The following is a 19,106-nucleotide window of genomic DNA, read 5'->3' on the forward strand; positions in this document are numbered from 1 at the left end:
ACTTATCTCACTTAGCATTATCTCCTCCAGTCCCATCCATGTTGCAGCAAATGTTGAGAAATCGTTCTTTTTGATGGCTGAGTAATATTCTTGTATATATGGACCGCATCTTCTTAATCCAGTCATCTGTTGAAGGGCATCTCGGCTCCTTCCACAATTTAGCTATTGTGGACAATGCTGCTATGAACATTGGGGTGCATATGGCCCTTCTCTTCACTACGTCTGTATCTTTGGGGTAAATACCCAGTAGTGCAATTGCTGGATCATAAGGTAGCTCAATTTTTAACTTTTTAAGGGACCTCCACACTGTTTTCCAAAGTGGCTGTACCAACTTGCATTCCCACCAACAGTGTAAGAGGGATCCCCTTTCTCCACATCCTCTCCAGCATTTGTTGTTTGTTGTTTCCTGCCTTGTCAATTTTTGCCATTCTAACTGGCGTAAGGTGGTATCTCAGTGTGGTTTTGATTTGAATTTCCCTGATGGCTAATGATTTTGAACATTTTTTCATGTGTATGTCTTCATTGGAAAAGTGTTCATGTCTTCTGCCCATTTTTTGACTTGATTATTTGTTTCACATGTATTGAGTTTGAGAAGTTCTTTGTAGATCTTGGATACTAATCTTTTATCTGTGGTGTCATTTGCAAATATCTTCTCCCATTCCTTGGGCTGCCTCTTAGTTTTTTTGACTGTTTCCTTGGCTGTGCAGAAGCTTTTTATCTTGATGAAGCCCCACGAGTTCATTTTTTCTTTTGTTTCTCTTGCCTTTGGAGATGTGTCATGAGAAAAGTTGCTGTGGCCGATGTCAAAGAGGTTGCTGCCTATGTTCTTCTCTAGGATTTTGATGGATTCCTGACTCACATCAAGGTCTTTCATCCATTTGGAGTTTATCTTTGTGTATGGTGTGAGAGCGTGGTCAAGTTTCATTCTTTTGCATGTAGCTGTCCAATTCTCACCGCTCCATGTGCGTCCCTCCCAAAGCTGTGCGCTTTGTCAAAGAGGACGACCTTCCCTGATAGAGGAGGACCGTTCTTCAGTCAAGGGTATATGAGTAGCTGCGCTCCCCTGCTAGAACCTCCAAAATCATACGTTTTTTTAAGTTTCAAAAACAAAGAGCAAAACAGGGAAGAAATCCATAATTCTACCACTGAAAACAAATCACTCAACGTTTTGATGTGTATCCTCCCAGTCTTTATTATGATTTAAAAAAATATTTTAAAGCAAGGGTTGGAGGGGGTGGAGAGGAAAGCAAAGAAATGATGAACATGTGGTAAAACTTCTCATCACAAGAAAAAAAATTTGTAACTGTGTGTGGTGATGGATGTTAACCAGACTTATTGTGGTGATCATTTCACAATACCCACAAATATCGAATCATTATGTTGTGCACCTGAAACTCATGTAATGTTACATGTCAATTCTATCTCAATAAAAAAAGTAAAAATATCTCCAGACAATACTAGAGAATCAATGAACAATGGAAGTAATTTAAATAATAAAAGAAGTCAGTAAGGTATCAACATATCTAATTAACATACAAAAATCAACAGCTTTCATAAACACAAATAATAATCAGCTAGAGGATATAATGGTAAAGAAAGCCCCATTTATAATAGCAACAAAAATAAATACTTAGGAATAATTTTAAGAAAAATGTGCAAAACCAATGAGGGGAAACACTCTTGAAAGACATGAAATTAGACTTGAAACAAAAGGAAATGCATCCTTGAAGTTCTTGGATAAGACAACTCAACACCATCAAGATGTCAATGTAACACAATCCCCATAAAAATATCTGTAAGCTTTTTTTATGGAGCTGGATAAGTTAATGCCAAAGTTTACAAGGAAAAACAAGCATGCAGGAATAGCCTAGAACACACTAAGAAATAAAAACTATAAATGTAGACTAGTCCTACCCGGTATTAAACTATACTATGAGTCCCCATAATTAAAACAGGGTGCTACTGGGGCACCTGCCTGGCTCGGTCGGTTAAGAGTGAGACTCTTCATTTCAGCATAGGTCTTGATCTCAGAGTCATGAATTCAAGCCGCATGTTGGGCTTCATGCTGGGTGTGGAGTCTACTTAAAAACAAAAATAAAAACAGAGCGCTACTGCCACTGCCCTAAGAATAGCATACAGACAAGAATAGAATAGATAAAGGTGGCATCTTCAACCACAGAAGCAAAGATGGGCCATTTCTTTACTTATTTATTTTAAGATGAGCTTTTTAAAAAATGTTGCTGGCACAACTAGGTAGCTACTTAGAAAACAAGGTAAAACCAGATCCATAGCTCATACCATACACAAAAATAAACTTCACACTGCTCAGGAAACTAAATGTAAAAAAAACAGAATTAGATAGAAAATAAATTAATAAAGTGGAAAAAATATGGTGAACTCTTCTATAAACTCAGTGTAGGGAAAAGCTTTCTAACATTAATTCAAAATCCAGGGGCAATAAGGGAAATAATTCATAAATTTGACCACATAAAAAATGTTCTTTAAAGTTGCATGGTAAAATAAAGTCAAAGAACTGCCAAATTTGATGAAAATATTTGTAGTATACCTCACACCTTAACGGCTAATATTCATAATATATAAAGAACTCTTAAATTTGGAGGGGAAAAAGCCCAAAACTCTGATAGAATAATGAGAAAGATAAATGAACAGAAAAAATTTTCATAAATTAAAATAACTTAATAAATAAAAATGGAACAGTCACGGACCAATGGCGAGGATGTGTCACCAAGCAAGGATTATGATTAATCCAACTCTATACACCTAAGGGCCAGTTAAAACTCCAGGAATTCCCATAATAGATTTTATGCTGAAAATGAAACTAAGTTTAGTCTCCTAAAAACCTAAAATGCTATTACTAAGTCACACTAGGGGGCACTGACAAATCAGAGGAAAAAAGAAAATGACTTTCCTTCCCTTCCATTGCTGAATCTCACACAGTTTCTTCCATGAGTTCTGAATTCCAACTCCTACACTTGATAAGAGTGGCCACCATGATCCAATAATTGAGGTGTCAGAAGGTTTCAGTGTGAACAAGTTATGCTTCCCAAGTCCCTTCTACCTCTAAAATTCCACATTTTATTTTTTATTTTTTTACCATGTTCAATTAGCCAACATATAGTACATCATTAGTTTTTGATGTAATGTTTAACGATTCATTAGTTGCATATAACACTCAGTGTAGATTAATGACCTGGCCTCCCAAAACAGCCCCCTTAAATCTACCCACTCAGTTACTGAGGCAAGAATGGCTTTCCCAGACCCCCTTCTTCTCACTGTACAGGGAGTCTTCTCTGGGGACATTTCTTATTCCCCATAGTAGAACCCCCAATATATGTTTTTGTGTGTGTTTATATCCCTATCATTGCTTATAAAAAGTAAAAGATTTAATAGGGTGAGGAAATGGGGGTGAAATAAGCATGGGAAGAAAAAGTAATACGTTGAGTAATGTTAGAACACATAAATGCACTCTTTGGTTTCTATATTATCTGGAGCTGGACCTCAGATTTGGCTTCAGCTTCGTAGCAGTCAGAGCAGAGAAGGAAACAGGAGGAAAGAAAAGATTCATAATAATGTCCATAAAATAATTGGGGCCAGTTTTTCCAAAGACCAGTATTTCCATTTGCTTAGAGCTGTGTCCCAGAAGTATGTTGCAACAGGCTTCTACCAGCCCATGAGAGCCAATGGTTAAATAGCAAGGATTTTTGCAAGTTGGCTATGAAATCACTGGCAGCTTGAAATCTGCCATGGTGGGAATATTCAGCAAACACTACAAATCAGGTCATTTTTTTTCTTTCATTTTTTTCCTTTTCTCTCTTATTTTTGCCTCCAGAGAGCCAGTTTACCAGAATGCCCCTGCATGTTCCAAAGATCCTTGTGGGGGAACACTTCTAGGCCAGAGTTGCTGCAAGTGGGAGGGAGAAAGGCTTGGTGTAAAAGCTTGTTGAGTGCAGCAGAAACATCCTGCAGAAGAAGAGAAGCAGGAACACCTATGCCCAAGATCAGAGAATGACTGGAGTATGCATCAGCATTAGCTACCCCCACCCCTCAGTCCTTTCTTCTTTCCAATCTTACCCTTTGGAATTTCATTCCTGGGATTACAAGAAATGCTGTGCCCAGAGAGGGACGGACATACCTCCCCATTCAAAAATGCATCCAGAGAGAACGGGAAGGCTCCAGGGAAGGATTGTATACTTTCCATGAGGTTAACATTTCCCAAGCCTGTGTTTCACAGCATTGTTAACAAAAGTCCCATGCTGAAATAGATTTGAGAATGAGTGGGTTAAAGTTATCTTTACTGTAGGACTTCTCAGAGCCTTTGGGAGGCAAATATGTCCTTGTGGCAGAGTGTACATCAATTCCCAAACTTACTTTACCCAAGGACACTGTAGTAGCACATCGCACCAGACTGAAAAACACCTGGCTAATCAGGGTTCCTTGCAGTTTTGAAAGGACATTATTCCACAGAAAAATTTTTTTCATGTACGAACCTCTCGCATTTTTCTTTATAAAAACATGAGTTGCGTGTCTTTGCTTTTCACCTCAACCATTTCATTAATTCCAGAGGTGTCCACACATCCATCAGCAGAGCTTACTTAAGGCATGAAGGGAATCATTTCAGGATAAGAAATTTCTTAACTCCATGGCCTGTGTCCCCAGGAACTCACTCCGTCCTGCTGTGGAAACCAGGCATTGGCAATGTCAAAGCCCAAAGCCAGCACACATTTCAACTCATAAGATTCTAGAGCAGAGAATGAGCATTTCTCATCATTTTTTAACCTTGAATTTTTCACCTTCCCTCAACTCCCATTCTATTTCTTTTTCTCTTTTTCTTTTTCTGTTTCCTTCTTCTTGAGATGGCTAAACTCCTAAGATGGTTTATGGGGATGTGGGGACCCCACGTATATATATTCATTCACCTGATCATTTACAGAGCCCCTCTGGGTTCTGGGCCACGAACGGGACAGACCAGGCCATGTTGCTGGGGGCTCACAGAACAACATTAATGAATGTTCATTTCCTCTCCTACTTATCTCCTTTATTTGCTTTGTCTTGGCTCTTTCTCCCCATATTGCTTGACACCCTATGCTGCTCCTCCCCACTCTTGTTCATCCTTTCTCCTCCCTTCCTTGATAGTTTTTTCCAGTGACTAACAGGAACTCAGCTCAGCTGGTTTTTATCACGCTCCTGTCCTTGCATTTTTCCGACTCAATTAAGCCATTACCAGGGCTAAATGAGGCATGGACTCTCCAAAAGTCACACCTGTTGTCAGGGAGATGGAGAGTAGGAACCTGAGCAGCTGGCGGGCGAACAGCAGGCAGGGCTGGAGGGAGGCAGCCGAGTGTGACTCGGCAGCTCGTGTTCCCCCAGTGCTGACAGAGGGCCCTCATTTGAAAACAAGATGTCCCTTGCTTTAATACAGAAGGAATGAGGTCTGACACAGACCTGAGGATGGTCACACTAATGATGACAGATAAGATGTCCCTAATTCTTTAGCAAATGCACACCAGGTGCATATAAAAACCCACACTGGGGATGTGTCCTCAGCAAAAGGTAAAGAAAGCTGTAACCAGAGCCAGGTACACGGGTTTTGTGATATTGGTTGAAGTTTCTCAGGTTTTTCCCTATTCACCCTCCTTAAAATGTATGTGTTTCACCTTTATGCAATGGTGGCTTTACACCTACTGTTACTATTCTTTATGATCAGCATGACAAAAGAGGGCAAAGATTATAGTACAATAAATCACAGACAAATCAATGTACTCACCCTATGTAGATAAATGATTTCTGCTGGAAATCGATTTTGGGTTCACAACCACCTTTTCTCTAGGCAACCTGGAATTTGTATTTCTGCAGGCTAGGAATTAACAAATTGTGGTTTTTGGGTTTGCCATGCCTCTAATTTACTGAGTGGTTTTATGTATGTATGTATGTATTTCTGAGTGGGTCTATGTTTAGAGGTCTATGATTCAGTTTTGTCCAGCTGAAATGTAGGTAAAATCACTCTTCTCTAGAGTTACACAATTTCTGGAAATATTAAAGCCAAGGGACATGAGTCAAGGTGGTTTTTACTTTGACGGAAATTGAAATGTTGCAATGTTTGTTGCCTTCTAACCTTGCCCTTCTATCTTCTGTTAATTCAGCCATGACTCTGGAACTTTTTGGACAAATGCAAGTTCAACATATTTCGATAACTTTCAGCACCAGGTTCAATGTTCAGTGCTGGGAAGGCAACTGCGATCATGATGAAGACCCTCCCCTCAGGAACCTTTGGTCTTGTGGGATGACCCCTTCTCTGTTCTGTCCTACAATTGCCCAACCAACCCCTGGTTTTTACTGATCATGCTTCATTCATTCATTCAGCAAACATTTGTGGAGCACATACTAAGCTGTGCTGAGTGCCAAGCTACAGTGATGAGAAGAGACAGGCCATACCCTCGGAAGCTTCTGGTCCCCACTTTGAATTAATTCTCTTGGCAGCATCTGCCTCTGTACTCCCTCAACACCTACTTCATGCCTCTTTCTAGTGCTTGCATCACTGTTCTTATAATACATATCTTTGTCTCCTTTAAAACCATGAGTACCTTGAAGGTAATGATCTCAGCTTTCTCTCCTGGGTGTCTTGCACTCCCTAGTGTCTAACACATAGGGGAGCTCAATAAATGTTTTTGAATGAATAAATAATTGCATGAATTTACAAATTAATGAACCTATGGAGCCACAGATCAACCTCCCACGCCACATCTCTTGGATTAGGAACTCAGTGATGAGTCATCTGTTAGTACTGAAACACTCCTTATGATTTCAAGGACTTTCTGAACATAAAACCAGCTGGTACACGGGTCATTTCTTCTTCCAAATGTATTTGCCATTGAGATAAAGAACAAATACTAGCTTCAGCTTGTGTTTACAATACTTTTTTGCAGGAGGGCAAACATGATTATATATGATTTACATGGAATGAACTTATAGTAAGGAAAACAAATGAGTTTACTTGAACTTTTGGATAGATACTGTTAATATAGCTACAGAAAGAAGAAATATAATAACAATGGCTTAAACAAGCTAGAAGCTTTTTTATCTATCATGTGAAAGTCCAGAAACTGTCTGACACAGAGGTTCTGCTCCATGAAATCATCAGCTCATGGTACCATCATTCCCTAAGATATGGTACATGGTTCAAGATGGGCTCCAGCTGTCACCTATATCTCCATGCTGCAGAATGAAGGAAGAGGGATGAAGGGACAAAGGATAAACCCTAACTCTTAAGCAGTTTCTTGGAGGCTGCCACAGGCACTTCAGCTTATATCCCATTGACCACACATGATTATTAAGGAAGTTGAGGGAAGTGGTTTTTATTTTGGATAACCACATGTCCAGCTAAAAAAAAAATTTAGTGTGGCATAAAAGGAGTACAGACATGAAGGATACAATCAGATGTCTCTACTGCAGATACTGCCACTGAAATATTAGTGATTATTCCAGAACTACTGTATTCTGATTACTGCAAGCTGAAGTCACAATGATGAACTCCAATTGTTAATCCACTGTGCTATGATCACAATTGGTACTGTTCTGATTGCCGCTATCAATGACAGCAGGAGTGAGATAGAAGAAAAGAAAGCCTTTGCAATAAGGAAATTGGTGGGGGCCAGTGGGAGTCTGGGTAAGGCAGGGCAAGGGCAATTGAAAGAAGACAGGGTGGAGAAAGATGGTAGAATCAGCAGGACAAAGTGGTTGGATATTGGAGGAAAGGGAGAGGGAGGATCTAGAATGATTTAGCTTTAAAGCAAATTAGACCCTAGTAATTGGACTAAACAGGGTGGTTTAGAGACTGCATTAGACTGGGGGAGTTAACTGCTGCAAAATGACCCCAAATCTCTCCTTGATTTATTACTTCGCGCCATGAATTTTCTCTTGAATGGACTAATGGAGTTAATAAATTTCTTCAAGTAGTTAATCTTTCACAGGAAAAATTTAACAGGTCTTAGTGACCTACCTTAACCAGTCATAATGTTCCCTCTCCTAATTCAGTACACTACTTGGGACTCCTTAAAATTCTCAGTTCTTGAGGCATTCTTAATTCAAGTGCCAGAATTTCTCACTTGATTAAGCTGAATATATAGAGGATCTATGCCCCCATCTAGAAAGTGGAGTTGGTACAGCAGTTGTGAAATTTAAAATACACTGGATGCTTAAAGGACCTGACACAAGGCCTGGTTCAAAAAATGCTAGTTTCTGTGTCCTTCCAAAGTGCTTTCTTTTTTTATACATTCATTCAACATTTATTTAGCAGTTACTATTTCAGACACTGAGCTAAGTGCTGGGGAGCATAGCTGAATTTAGTTCTTGAAACCAAAGTTATAATATTTTTTTTTCACTTCTGAATGTTGAGGTAAATTCTGATCCTCTATACCAATGTGCCTGCCTACTAGACTGGGAGCTCCTGAGGGCAGGGAACATGCGTATGTTTGTTACCTCTATATTCCCAGTTCTTAACACATGTACTTATTAAATGTGTGAATCAATGTATGACCAAGGTCCAAAAAATGAAGCCAAAAATCTAAATGCAGGACTGGGGTCAGAGAACTACTACATGGTAGTTCTGGATGGATCATGGGTGCTCAGATGTAAGGTCATGGGCATGTTCAGACATTATTGGAGACAATTCCATGAATGCTAAGAGTCTGTGGGAGTACTCCTTCCACGTGGGGGCCAGTAGCCTCTGCTAGATAGCTATTGGAGGAGGTGGGTTTCCTAAAGGGCAAGAGGCAGCATGTGACAATGATTAAGTGTTCGGGCTCTGGAATCAGACATTATGCATGTAATTATAATCAAGTATGAAAAATCTCCCAAGAGGAGAACTCCAAGATCCAAGACGTAAAAGACTAAAACACTTAGTGGTTGTTTGAATATGAAAGGCAATGATGAGAAGAGGGATGAGGCTAAGATGACTCCTTATTTTGTGTCTTTGTGGATGATACATCATTTGCTGAGATTAAAAAACAATGAAGTAGCAAGAAGTTTGGGAGGAAGGTGAGTTTAGAGCCTGTCAAGTTGGAAGCACCTGTCATCCAGGTGAAGATGGCCAGCTGACAGTTCAGTTCTGGCCCTGAACCTCAGGAGAAGCTGTATAGTTACCCAACATCAACGTATCATTGGTAGTTGACCCAGAAAGTGGGTGAGAGAGTGTAGAGAAGAACAAAGATTTCCTAGCAGAAGGACTTTTCCCTAGATCCAGCTGTTGAGCCTTATCAACATAGTCTGACCTTTGATTTATCTGCATCCTTTACAAGAACTATTCCTCAAAGGTTTATGGAGTGTCATGTTATAAACTGAAACAGAGATCTGTGATAAGAAGGTACAAAAAAGGGAATCTACCATAATAAAGAAAGAATAAAGAATAAATGGCCTATTCTGACATTTTTGTTTGATTTAAAGCCAGATTTAAACTAAAATATGACTCATTCTGTATTTTCTATAAGAACATAGGTGCTGAGGGGCGCCTGGTTGGCACAGCGGTTAAGTGTCTGCCTTCGGCTCAGGGCGTGATCCCGTCGTTATGGTATCGAGCCCCACGTCAGGCTCCTCTGCTATGAGCCTGCTTCTTCCTCTCCCTCTCCCCCTGCTTGTGTTCCCTCTCTCGCTGGCTGTCTCTATCTCTGTCGAATAAATAAATAAAATCTTTAAAAAAAAAAAAGAACATAGGTGCTGAATAAAATATCATTTATATTACAATAATGCAAGGAACTGCTTCTACTAAGAAAATTCTATGCATTATCCATGCAGAAGAATGAATGAATTTAAAATCCAGCAACAGCATCAGTGGAGGCCTTACCTTATCAATGAGTTCTTTAAAGGGTGGCCTCACACCTGAACACAGTCCTTCTCCAACATGAGCGAGTAAAGTTTTCTGTATCTTCACAAAGTGCTATAAAAATGAGACTCTAAGTCATGCCTTCCTTCCTGCTAACCCTCAGCCTCTCTAAATGGAAATGCTAAGCCATGTCAGTTGCAGTCATCATAACAAGATGGGATTTAGGTTTAGCTGAATTCATTTTGTTTCTCTTTTCTTTCAGAAAGCATCACAGACACCCTTTACATGATGTGGCTTCTAAAGACTCAAGGACCACCCATCTTACGAGTCTGCAATGGCAAAGTCAGAAATGGATATTCAAACACCACAGCCTCCGTTCTGTTATCACTCACTCTGTAGACATATGCCCCCACTACAGGGAGTGAACTGAACCAAGGGGGAAAGTTCCAGGGGCCCCCACACCACCAGCACTCTTGTCTCTCTCCTGGAGAGAAAGCAGAACTATGGCATTTTATAGCTGCTGTTTAACCCTCTTGGCAATTACCTGGTGCACTTCTGCCTATGGGCCTGACCAACGAGCCCAGAAGAAAGGGGACATTATCCTCGGGGGGCTCTTTCCTATTCATTTTGGAGTAGCAGCCAAAGATCAAGATCTAAAGTCAAGGCCGGAGTCTGTGGAATGTATCAGGTAAGGAAAGGAGCCAAGTCAGAGTCTCTTCTCTGCTGGCGGTTGTAGAAAAACTGTACCAAACCCAAAGTAATTTTTTCAAACTTGGTTTTCTCTTTTCAAAAATGGTGACTGGTAGTCATTCTGAAATTATTCCATCCCCCTTTTTAAAAGAAATTTTTCAAAAAGTAAAATGTCAAAAATATTGAGTAGAAAAATCCTTGGCCTATTGGGAGTATGTGTCTGGTCACTTGGTAACTGAATTATCACTGTTCATCTGGTAGCAGTGTTGCTGAATGAAAGACTGCGGACTTAGAAGGAAATTTCTTACAGGTCTTGGAAACTTGAGTAGAAAATCTCCCATTTACCTTAAGTGCCCCAGCTATTAAGGTCAGTAATACCTGAGTGTTGGCTGCCTCTCACTTTTTTTTTTGAAAAGGATTTTAAAATTCATCTTCAAAATGCAGGCATCTTCAAAATGCAGCCCACAGGATTTTGGAAGTCCTTCTTTTAGAAGGCTAAAATCCTGCTGCCTAACACCCATGGAGAAAACACAGAATCCATCCAAGCGTCTCACTGAACTCTCTCTTCAGCCATTGGAGGACAGCTAACATGTCCCATTGAATCACTTCTTTTCCAAACCCGTCTCTGCTTTCTGAACAATTGCTTCATGACATGATTTCCAGACCCCTCACCATTCTCACTGTCCTCCATGTAATGCTCCTTAATTTGTCATGACTATGATATGGCATCTAGAATTAGGCACAATTCCTTCAAACAATATCTGACTTCTGCAGAGTAGAATGGACTGTGTATCACCTCTCTTCACCAGGGTATCGGAGACCATGCCTGTACCCCAAGTTTTTACCCAACTTCTAAGAGAAAATACCACTTTGTCTCTAAGACTTGCAACGTTCAGAAGGGGTCCAGCATCTTTTCCTGCTCTTCTGGATTGCTGGAAAATGAAAATGAAAACTACAATTGCTCCAACAAAACTGGATTTTGTTCATATTGTAATGAAAGCTGGAAAATTAAATAACATTTTCACATTTTCCTCATGAATACAGAAAAACTAAGTACAGAATTTCAATTATGCTGATTATATCCCTCACATAAGCCATGTGGACAAATATACCCTTTGCTGTGACCTCCTGGACAGAGCTGTGCGTGTGCTACATTTACACTTAAGATCAAGCACGAAGACCTGAGATACTATATTTTTTAAATTATACCAAAGAAAGATAGTAAAAGCAGTATAAGTGTTTTATGTAAAGAAATACTCTGTAATCTCTCCTAACATCACAGGTTTAAAACAAATAACTGAACAAAAAAAAATGATGTAAAATTTAAAAAAATGACTAGGAGAAAAGCGTCATATTAAAAGTTAGGAACCTAAACAATACAGTGGAGTGTAGCAAACTGTACTTCTTACCTCCTGTCACTGAGTTCCTATAACCTACCACATAAAGAACCTGCAGACTTGTTACATTTCTTCCTTTGGGCACTGATACACTGATTCAGCACACTTATCTAACCCTCACTCTGAGCCAAATCTTGGGAGAGTGAAAACTATGTCACTCACCCTACTTCTCTTTGTTTAATTTGCTTGATATTTATTTAAAATAATGTTCTTTGAAAAGCAAAGCACGCTCATTTTTTAAAAACAGAATATATAAACAAAACAAAAGCCCACAATTTAAAAAACCCATCACTCCACCACCCAGAAATAACCACTGTTTGTAAACAGCCCTTCTATATATGTTCGTTAGTTTACAAAGATGAGACCCATCATTTCCCTTTCCCCTCTGACCTCCAATAATGTCATAATCTAAATTTGTGACTTTGCAAACCTGAACTTATTTTTAGGCTCTCACCTATTAAAATCCTAATCTTACTTATATTTTCCTTAGTCCTTTTTTTAAAAAATCTCTATTATTTTTAACACTTCACATCAGCAACTTCAAACTCTTTGCTGAATGAAGCAGATACAAATTATTCATTCTATTAGTTACAACAATCTTTGCTATCATTGCTCCCTCTGTGTAAAGCACCAGGCTGAGAATTTTGCATAATTATCTCATGTTCACAGCCACCATGTGAGGTAGGCACTGTGCCCATTTTACAGAGAGGACTCTGAGTCTCAAAGAACACATCATGAAACCAAAGAGTAACAGAGCCATGATTCAAACCCAGGTTTACCCTGTCCCTACTCTCAAGTGATTGACCAGAAAGCCTCCCATTTTCTTCCATTTCTTCTTTCTTCCAGGTACAATTTCCGTGGGTTTCGTTGGTTACAAGCAATGATATTTGCCATCGAGGAAATCAATAGCAGCCCAGCCCTTCTTCCCAACATGACCCTGGGATACAGAATATTTGACACTTGCAACACTGTTTCTAAAGCCTTGGAGGCCACCCTGAGTTTTGTGGCACAGAATAAAATTGATTCTCTGAACCTTGACGAGTTCTGCAACTGCTCAGAACATATCCCCTCTACTATCGCTGTGGTGGGAGCAACTGGCTCGGGCGTCTCCACGGCGGTGGCAAACCTGCTGGGCCTCTTCTACATTCCCCAGGTACATGCGCCTTCTTAGATGGGGCGGCAGAGTACGCAGGGATCAGGACTCAAAGGGCTGCCATGCCCACCGTCCATACAGCTTGCGTTTTTCCTACCTAAGCTTTACCTTGGCATAAAAGACCTTTTAATTAGTCGGGGCACTGTACCATGACCATTTGGGATTTCTGAGACCCCCACGTCAACCATGTCAACTAAACCTTCACAACTCTTCCAAAATTCTTTTAAACATACCATGTATAAAACTTTGTCTTTTTTTATCAAAGTGTTCCGTTATTTACTTTTCACTCCCTTCCTTTAGTAAATGCCCATTCTTCTGCCTTTACTGAAGGGAATGAGACCATGTGTTGTAAAACCCAGCTTTCAAACTCAAAATATCTCTCCCTAATCCTATTTCCTTAAAAGTCTACCTCTCTACCTTCTGGTTGACAGTTTAGCTCAGGCAGAAGCAGAGTATACTTTCTCACAGAACAGGAACTTAACCATTGTCTTGCACATTCTAGAAATGGAAAATACTCCATTTCATTCAACAGATATTTATAGAACACATATGAATAATAGTGTCCACCCTGCAGGAACTCAGCCTAGGTGAGGAGATGTCTGTATTTTCAAATACTAGTGAACAGTTCACTGAAACAAGTGCTATAATAAACATTTATTCAAAGTTGCATATTTTTCACCTATGAAGTAAACCTTTTCTCATGTTAATATTCATAGATCTATGACATCATTTTATAATAGTGAAAAATTGGAAACAACCTAAATGTCCACGGATGGGAGAATCAGTTCAATTGTGAACATCCTTTATAACAATTTCTAAATTAAATTACAAATGATAATTGAATTTACCTTTTCAATGTCTAATATTTAAAATTTGTAAGAGTACCTTTCATAAATTCACATTTATATGTTGGGAGTCTCCCTTTCTTTGGTAATAGACATTATCCTTTTATATACATGTGGCAACTAAAAAAGTTTTGTCATCATTTCCCAAATCCTTACTTCAGGGAATTAAAGGTGTTTCCCACGGGGAAGCCCTGACTCTATAACTTTTGTGCAAAATGATCTAACAATGCCCTTATCAGTAAATGTGCTGGGCAATATGCAAATATGCATCTTAAAATTTTGGCTTATTGTACAGAATTTTTTCAAAATACACAGCTAAAGTGAGTTGTTGTAGCCAGTAGGCACAAGATATAATTGCCACCAAGTAAATAAAGAACCCAAAGTAAAGGTTTTAATTCTTTGTGATTTGGATGAAAGATGAGGTTAACTGAATTTGAACTAGAGAAGTGAAGACTATACTAATTCCAGTCAAAACAATGTTAAATGTATCTACAGCAGTGGTTCTCTGCTGTGACTGAATGTTGGAATCACATGGGGAGCTTAACACTACATCAAAAACCAAGGATGTACTGTATGGTGACTAACATAACAAAAAATTATTATTAAAAAAAATGCCAAGGGGCGCCTGGGTGGCACAGCGGTTAAGCGTCTGCCTTCGGCTCAGGGCGTGATCCCGGCGTTCTGGGATCAAGCCCCACATCAGGCTCCTCTGCTATGAGCCTGCTTCTTCCTCTCCCCACTCCCCCTGCTTGTGTTCCCTCTCTCACTGGCTGTCTCTATCTCTGTCAAATAAATAAATAAAATCTTTTTTTAAAAAATGCCGATGTTTGGGTCTCACACCACAGAGATTTGGGTTTAACTGATCTGAGAGGCAGCCTGGGGGGCAGTTTTGAAAGCTCCCCCAGGTAATCCTAATCTGCAACAGAGTTGGGAGCTGCTGCTGTGCAGGTGGGGACAGAGGCCCTGTGGTATTTCTTATACCACTCATGCCACCAAGTGGATGGAATAAGCGGACCAGCTAGAACAGTTGTGGTTAGAAGTTTTCCGAATCATTCATGAAATTCTCCCCTCTTACAATAGAAAAAACTTTTGTGTGTTTTTAAGGGTTTTTTCTTTTGTTCCGCTTTGTTTTGTTTTTTGGTGGGGAGGACAGGTAATGAAGTAGTACTCATCCCCACTTTTCTAGTTTCTTTAAAAAAACTGGACAAGTATTATAAATACACTTTAAGAGAACCATACTCATAGTAGATATGTTTGTTTGTAATTTTAATCCTTTTAAAATGTTTTGCCTGAGTAGGTTTTTCATTTGCAAAAATCTGATTCAGAAGCCCACTGTTTGGGTCTGCAAGTAGAGCTCCGTAAAAACAATAACATCTCAACAAATTACTTAGTCTAAACTACCTACACCTCATGAACTCTCGTAACAGCAAGAAAAATTGTCAATTTCATATTATAACTTCCAAAATCAAAGCTCTTATCAGGAAAATCATGCCCCCTTACCAAAGTTGGCCCCGGTCTTTTTTTTTTTTCTTTAGAAGTGCTGGAGAGGGGAGGGCAGAAGGAGAGGGTGAGAGAGAATCTTAAGCAGGCTCCACGCCCAGCATGGAGCCCGACCCAGGGCTTGATCTCACAACCAAGAACATGACCTGAGATGAAATCAAGAGTCAGATGCTCAACTGACTGAGCCACCCATGTGCCCTGGCCCTGATCTTTCATACACCAATGTCTTTCATGTTTTTGGTGTAGAAACTATTCATTGATAAGAAGGAATGTATTGGAAAATTCAAGGAGGGCACGTGAGGTGGTTAGCGCTGGGTGTCATATGCAACTAATGAATCCTTGAACACTACGTCAAAAATTAATGGTGTACTATATGTTGGCTAATTGAATTTAAATTAAAAAAATATCTAAAAAACCAAAAGTTCATTTTAAAACATTGAACATAGAAAACTAATTGTTTCAACTGGTGAGAAATAATAAAAAAAAACATTCCCCCCAATTTTTTCAACTTGGTTTCCTTTAAAATCTCTCTAGAAAACTGGAGAACAAGAGATATTAAACATTCCTTCATTACCAAGAGAGAGAATAACTGGAGACTGGAAGAGAGAAACTAGGCAGAATAGGAAAGAAGACCCTTGGGGCTCCTCTGAAGAGCCTTAGGTTTATAACCCAAAGGGAACCTCATTCCTTCCAGAAGTGAGTCATGGGCAAAGTGTTCATCACAGTAAAGGTGAAGCTAAAACATTTAGATCAGAACCTGGACCTAACGGGAAAAAGATGTGTACATGGATGTATTATAACCATGTACCAGAGGAAGTTAGGAGCAACTATGGAACAGTGGATGAAGACTGCCCTTGAAAGGTTAAGTAGATTCTACTACTGAGTTGACTTTATGGCCAGACCCATTTCGGAAGGTAGCATTGTGAAGAATCACCCACTGGGAATTAGAATGCTCCCTGAAAGACAGATGCTTGAGTGTTCACACTGGAGAGGAACAGATTCTGGCTGTCTTCACCCTTTCATCCCATCTGCCGTGAACAGCATGTTTGATAAATTAAATTAGTGAAAGCTCAAAAAAGCGCCTATGCACAGCCTCACTCACTGGTACCTTACTCATTCATCCTGTGCTCTTTGCAGGTCAGCTATGCCTCCTCCAGCAGACTCCTCAGCAACAAAAACCAGTTCAAGTCCTTCCTCCGTACCATCCCCAATGATGAACACCAGGCCACCGCCATGGCAGACATTATTGAGTATTTCCGCTGGAACTGGGTGGGCACAATTGCAGCTGATGATGACTATGGCCGGCCAGGGATTGAGAAGTTTCGAGAGGAAGCGGAGGAGAGGGACATATGCATTGACTTCAGTGAACTCATCTCTCAGTATTCTGATGAGGAAGAGATCCAGCAAGTGGTGGAGGTGATCCAGAATTCCACAGCCAAAGTCATTGTTGTTTTCTCCAGTGGCCCAGACCTTGAACCCCTCATCAAGGAGATCGTCCGGCGCAATATCACAGGGAGGATCTGGCTGGCCAGTGAGGCCTGGGCCAGCTCTTCCTTGATTGCTATGCCCGAGTACTTCCATGTGGTTGGAGGCACCATTGGATTCGCTCTGAAGGCTGGGCAGATCCCAGGTTTCCGGGAATTCCTGCAGAAAGTCCATCCCAGGAAGTCTGTCCACAATGGTTTTGCCAAGGAGTTTTGGGAAGAAACATTTAACTGCCACCTCCAAGAAGGTCCTAAAGGGCCTCTGTCCATGGACACTTTCCTGAGAGGTCATGAAGAAGGTGGTGGCAGGATAAGCAACAGCTCCACTGCCTTCCGACCTCTTTGTACAGGGGATGAGAACATCAGCAGCGTGGAGACCCCTTACATGGATTTTACACACTTACGGATATCCTACAATGTCTACTTAGCAGTCTATTCCATTGCTCATGCCCTGCAAGATATATACACATGCTTACCTGGAAGAGGGCTCTTCACCAACGGTTCCTGTGCAGATATCAAGAAGGTTGAGGCTTGGCAGGTACATCCTTCACTTAGATAACAGTTCACTGTGTATTAAGGCAGAGTCGGGCGGATCCAGGCGAGACAGATAAAGTGGTTACCTCAAAAAGGCAATATCTAAATGACGTTGCTCTATGTAGCTTTGGACTCAAATTGCCTTTTCAAACATCTGAGCTACTGACTTCTGCAAAATTAGTAATCATTTATTTTGATTATCTGTTTAAAGCCTTGGATCAACTGTTCTTTAGTCCAATGGTTCAGAATACCTAGAGTATGGCCCCTACAAGTTTTTAAATATCCTGGAACAGATTTAATATTGTGTGGAGTATTTTTACAATGCTTGTGTTACAGATATTATTCCCTTATAACAAGTATTTGTTGAGTACCTATTATATTCCATACACTAAGGGACATAAAATTAGTGTTACTGTGTTTAGCCACTACTTTTACCGTAATATTATTCACAATATAATGTGCTGCACCACCCAGTAAGCCAACTACGCTTAGGACACTAGCAAATCAAGGGCGCAGGAAAAAAACAAAAAACAAAAAAGCTCTTCTCAAAAAGATTTGATATTGGATATTTCAAAAAGAAACACTGAAGTGGTTATCATAGAAAATGATTAGATGAAGGTGGAATTCCTACACTCATTTTATGGTTTAGTCTTATGTTGTATTTTTTATTTGAATTATACATAACAGAGCCATCATAATCTTTTTCATTTCATAGAACTTCTGAAGATAAAAGTCTGCCTGACTTAAATACTACATAGTTGTTCATATCTGACACAGTACCTTGATTTTTCAACCAAACCTTGTTTTACACTCCCTTTGTATCTTCCTCAGCTCCAGACTGACCTATCAGACAGTGCATGATTGTTAGGGGGAGGGGACATTCCTGAACATGAGTTGAATGACCCAGCCTCCAGCTTCAGCTCCAACTCCCCCAAATACTAGCTGCATCATTTGGGGGATGGCAAGCCACTGCTTCAAGTCAATCACGGGCAAGCCCTGGCAAGCCACTGCTTTAAGTCAATCTCTTCATCTGCAAAATGGCCCTAATATCTAGCCTACTTTCCACCCCAGGTTCTTTTGAAGATGAAATGTGATGACATATGTGAAAGCAATTTATAAATTTTCAAGCTCTAAATGGATGATGATTATCATAGTAGTATTTCAATATGCCTCTAATTAAGCAATCAGGTTAAAAATGGTAACTACAATAACTGTGTATGTACAAACCAACTACCACAAACCCCTGGGAAAAGATACCAAGAAACAAAGAATGTACAACCTATGTCAGTCTCTAGAGACTCTCATGAGATCAAAACAGACTGTCTAGGGTGGCAGAATGAGCCAGGACCACAAGTACTTCTTAGCCATTCTTGTGTAGGGAAAATCTCACTCAGATGTCATTGTTGGCTAAAGTTTCTCATCTCTATGAGGTACTTAAAGTTTCTTTCCCCTTCCTGCACCCCAATGGAAAAAAAAAAGGGGGTTCTAATGACAGTCAAAAACAAAAAAGACTTCAGGAGCCATAATAATAAGGAGGGGAGTTTTAAGAAAGAGGAATAAAGGTACAATATTTTAGTAAATACTGTTGTATTTCCTCCCTTCCCTTCCATGTCCCCCGAAAGAAAGACTCCAGCTCTTGAAAAGCCTACAGGATGAGGGTGAGGTTGA

At 40.0% G+C, this 19,106-nt stretch overlaps 1 protein-coding gene across 3 annotated transcripts in view; it reads left to right on the plus strand.

The window, feature by feature from the left end:
• The window catches only part of CASR (calcium sensing receptor), a 78,182-nt gene that overhangs the window by 38,853 nt on the left and 20,223 nt on the right, over positions 1 to 19,106 (plus strand). For all 3 annotated transcript variants that reach the window (XM_034659412.1, XM_002927224.3, XM_019807944.2), the window contains exons 2-4: positions 10,098 to 10,523; positions 12,769 to 13,075; positions 16,558 to 17,442. In XM_034659412.1, coding sequence (XP_034515303.1) covers positions 10,339 to 10,523; positions 12,769 to 13,075; positions 16,558 to 17,442 — 1,377 coding nt within the window. In that variant the 5' untranslated portion in view covers positions 10,098 to 10,338. The remainder of the gene's footprint in view (positions 1 to 10,097; positions 10,524 to 12,768; positions 13,076 to 16,557; positions 17,443 to 19,106) is intronic.

This window comes from Ailuropoda melanoleuca, chromosome 1 (genome assembly GCF_002007445.2).
Source record: "Ailuropoda melanoleuca isolate Jingjing chromosome 1, ASM200744v2, whole genome shotgun sequence".
Lineage (NCBI taxonomy): Eukaryota > Metazoa > Chordata > Mammalia > Carnivora > Ursidae > Ailuropoda > Ailuropoda melanoleuca.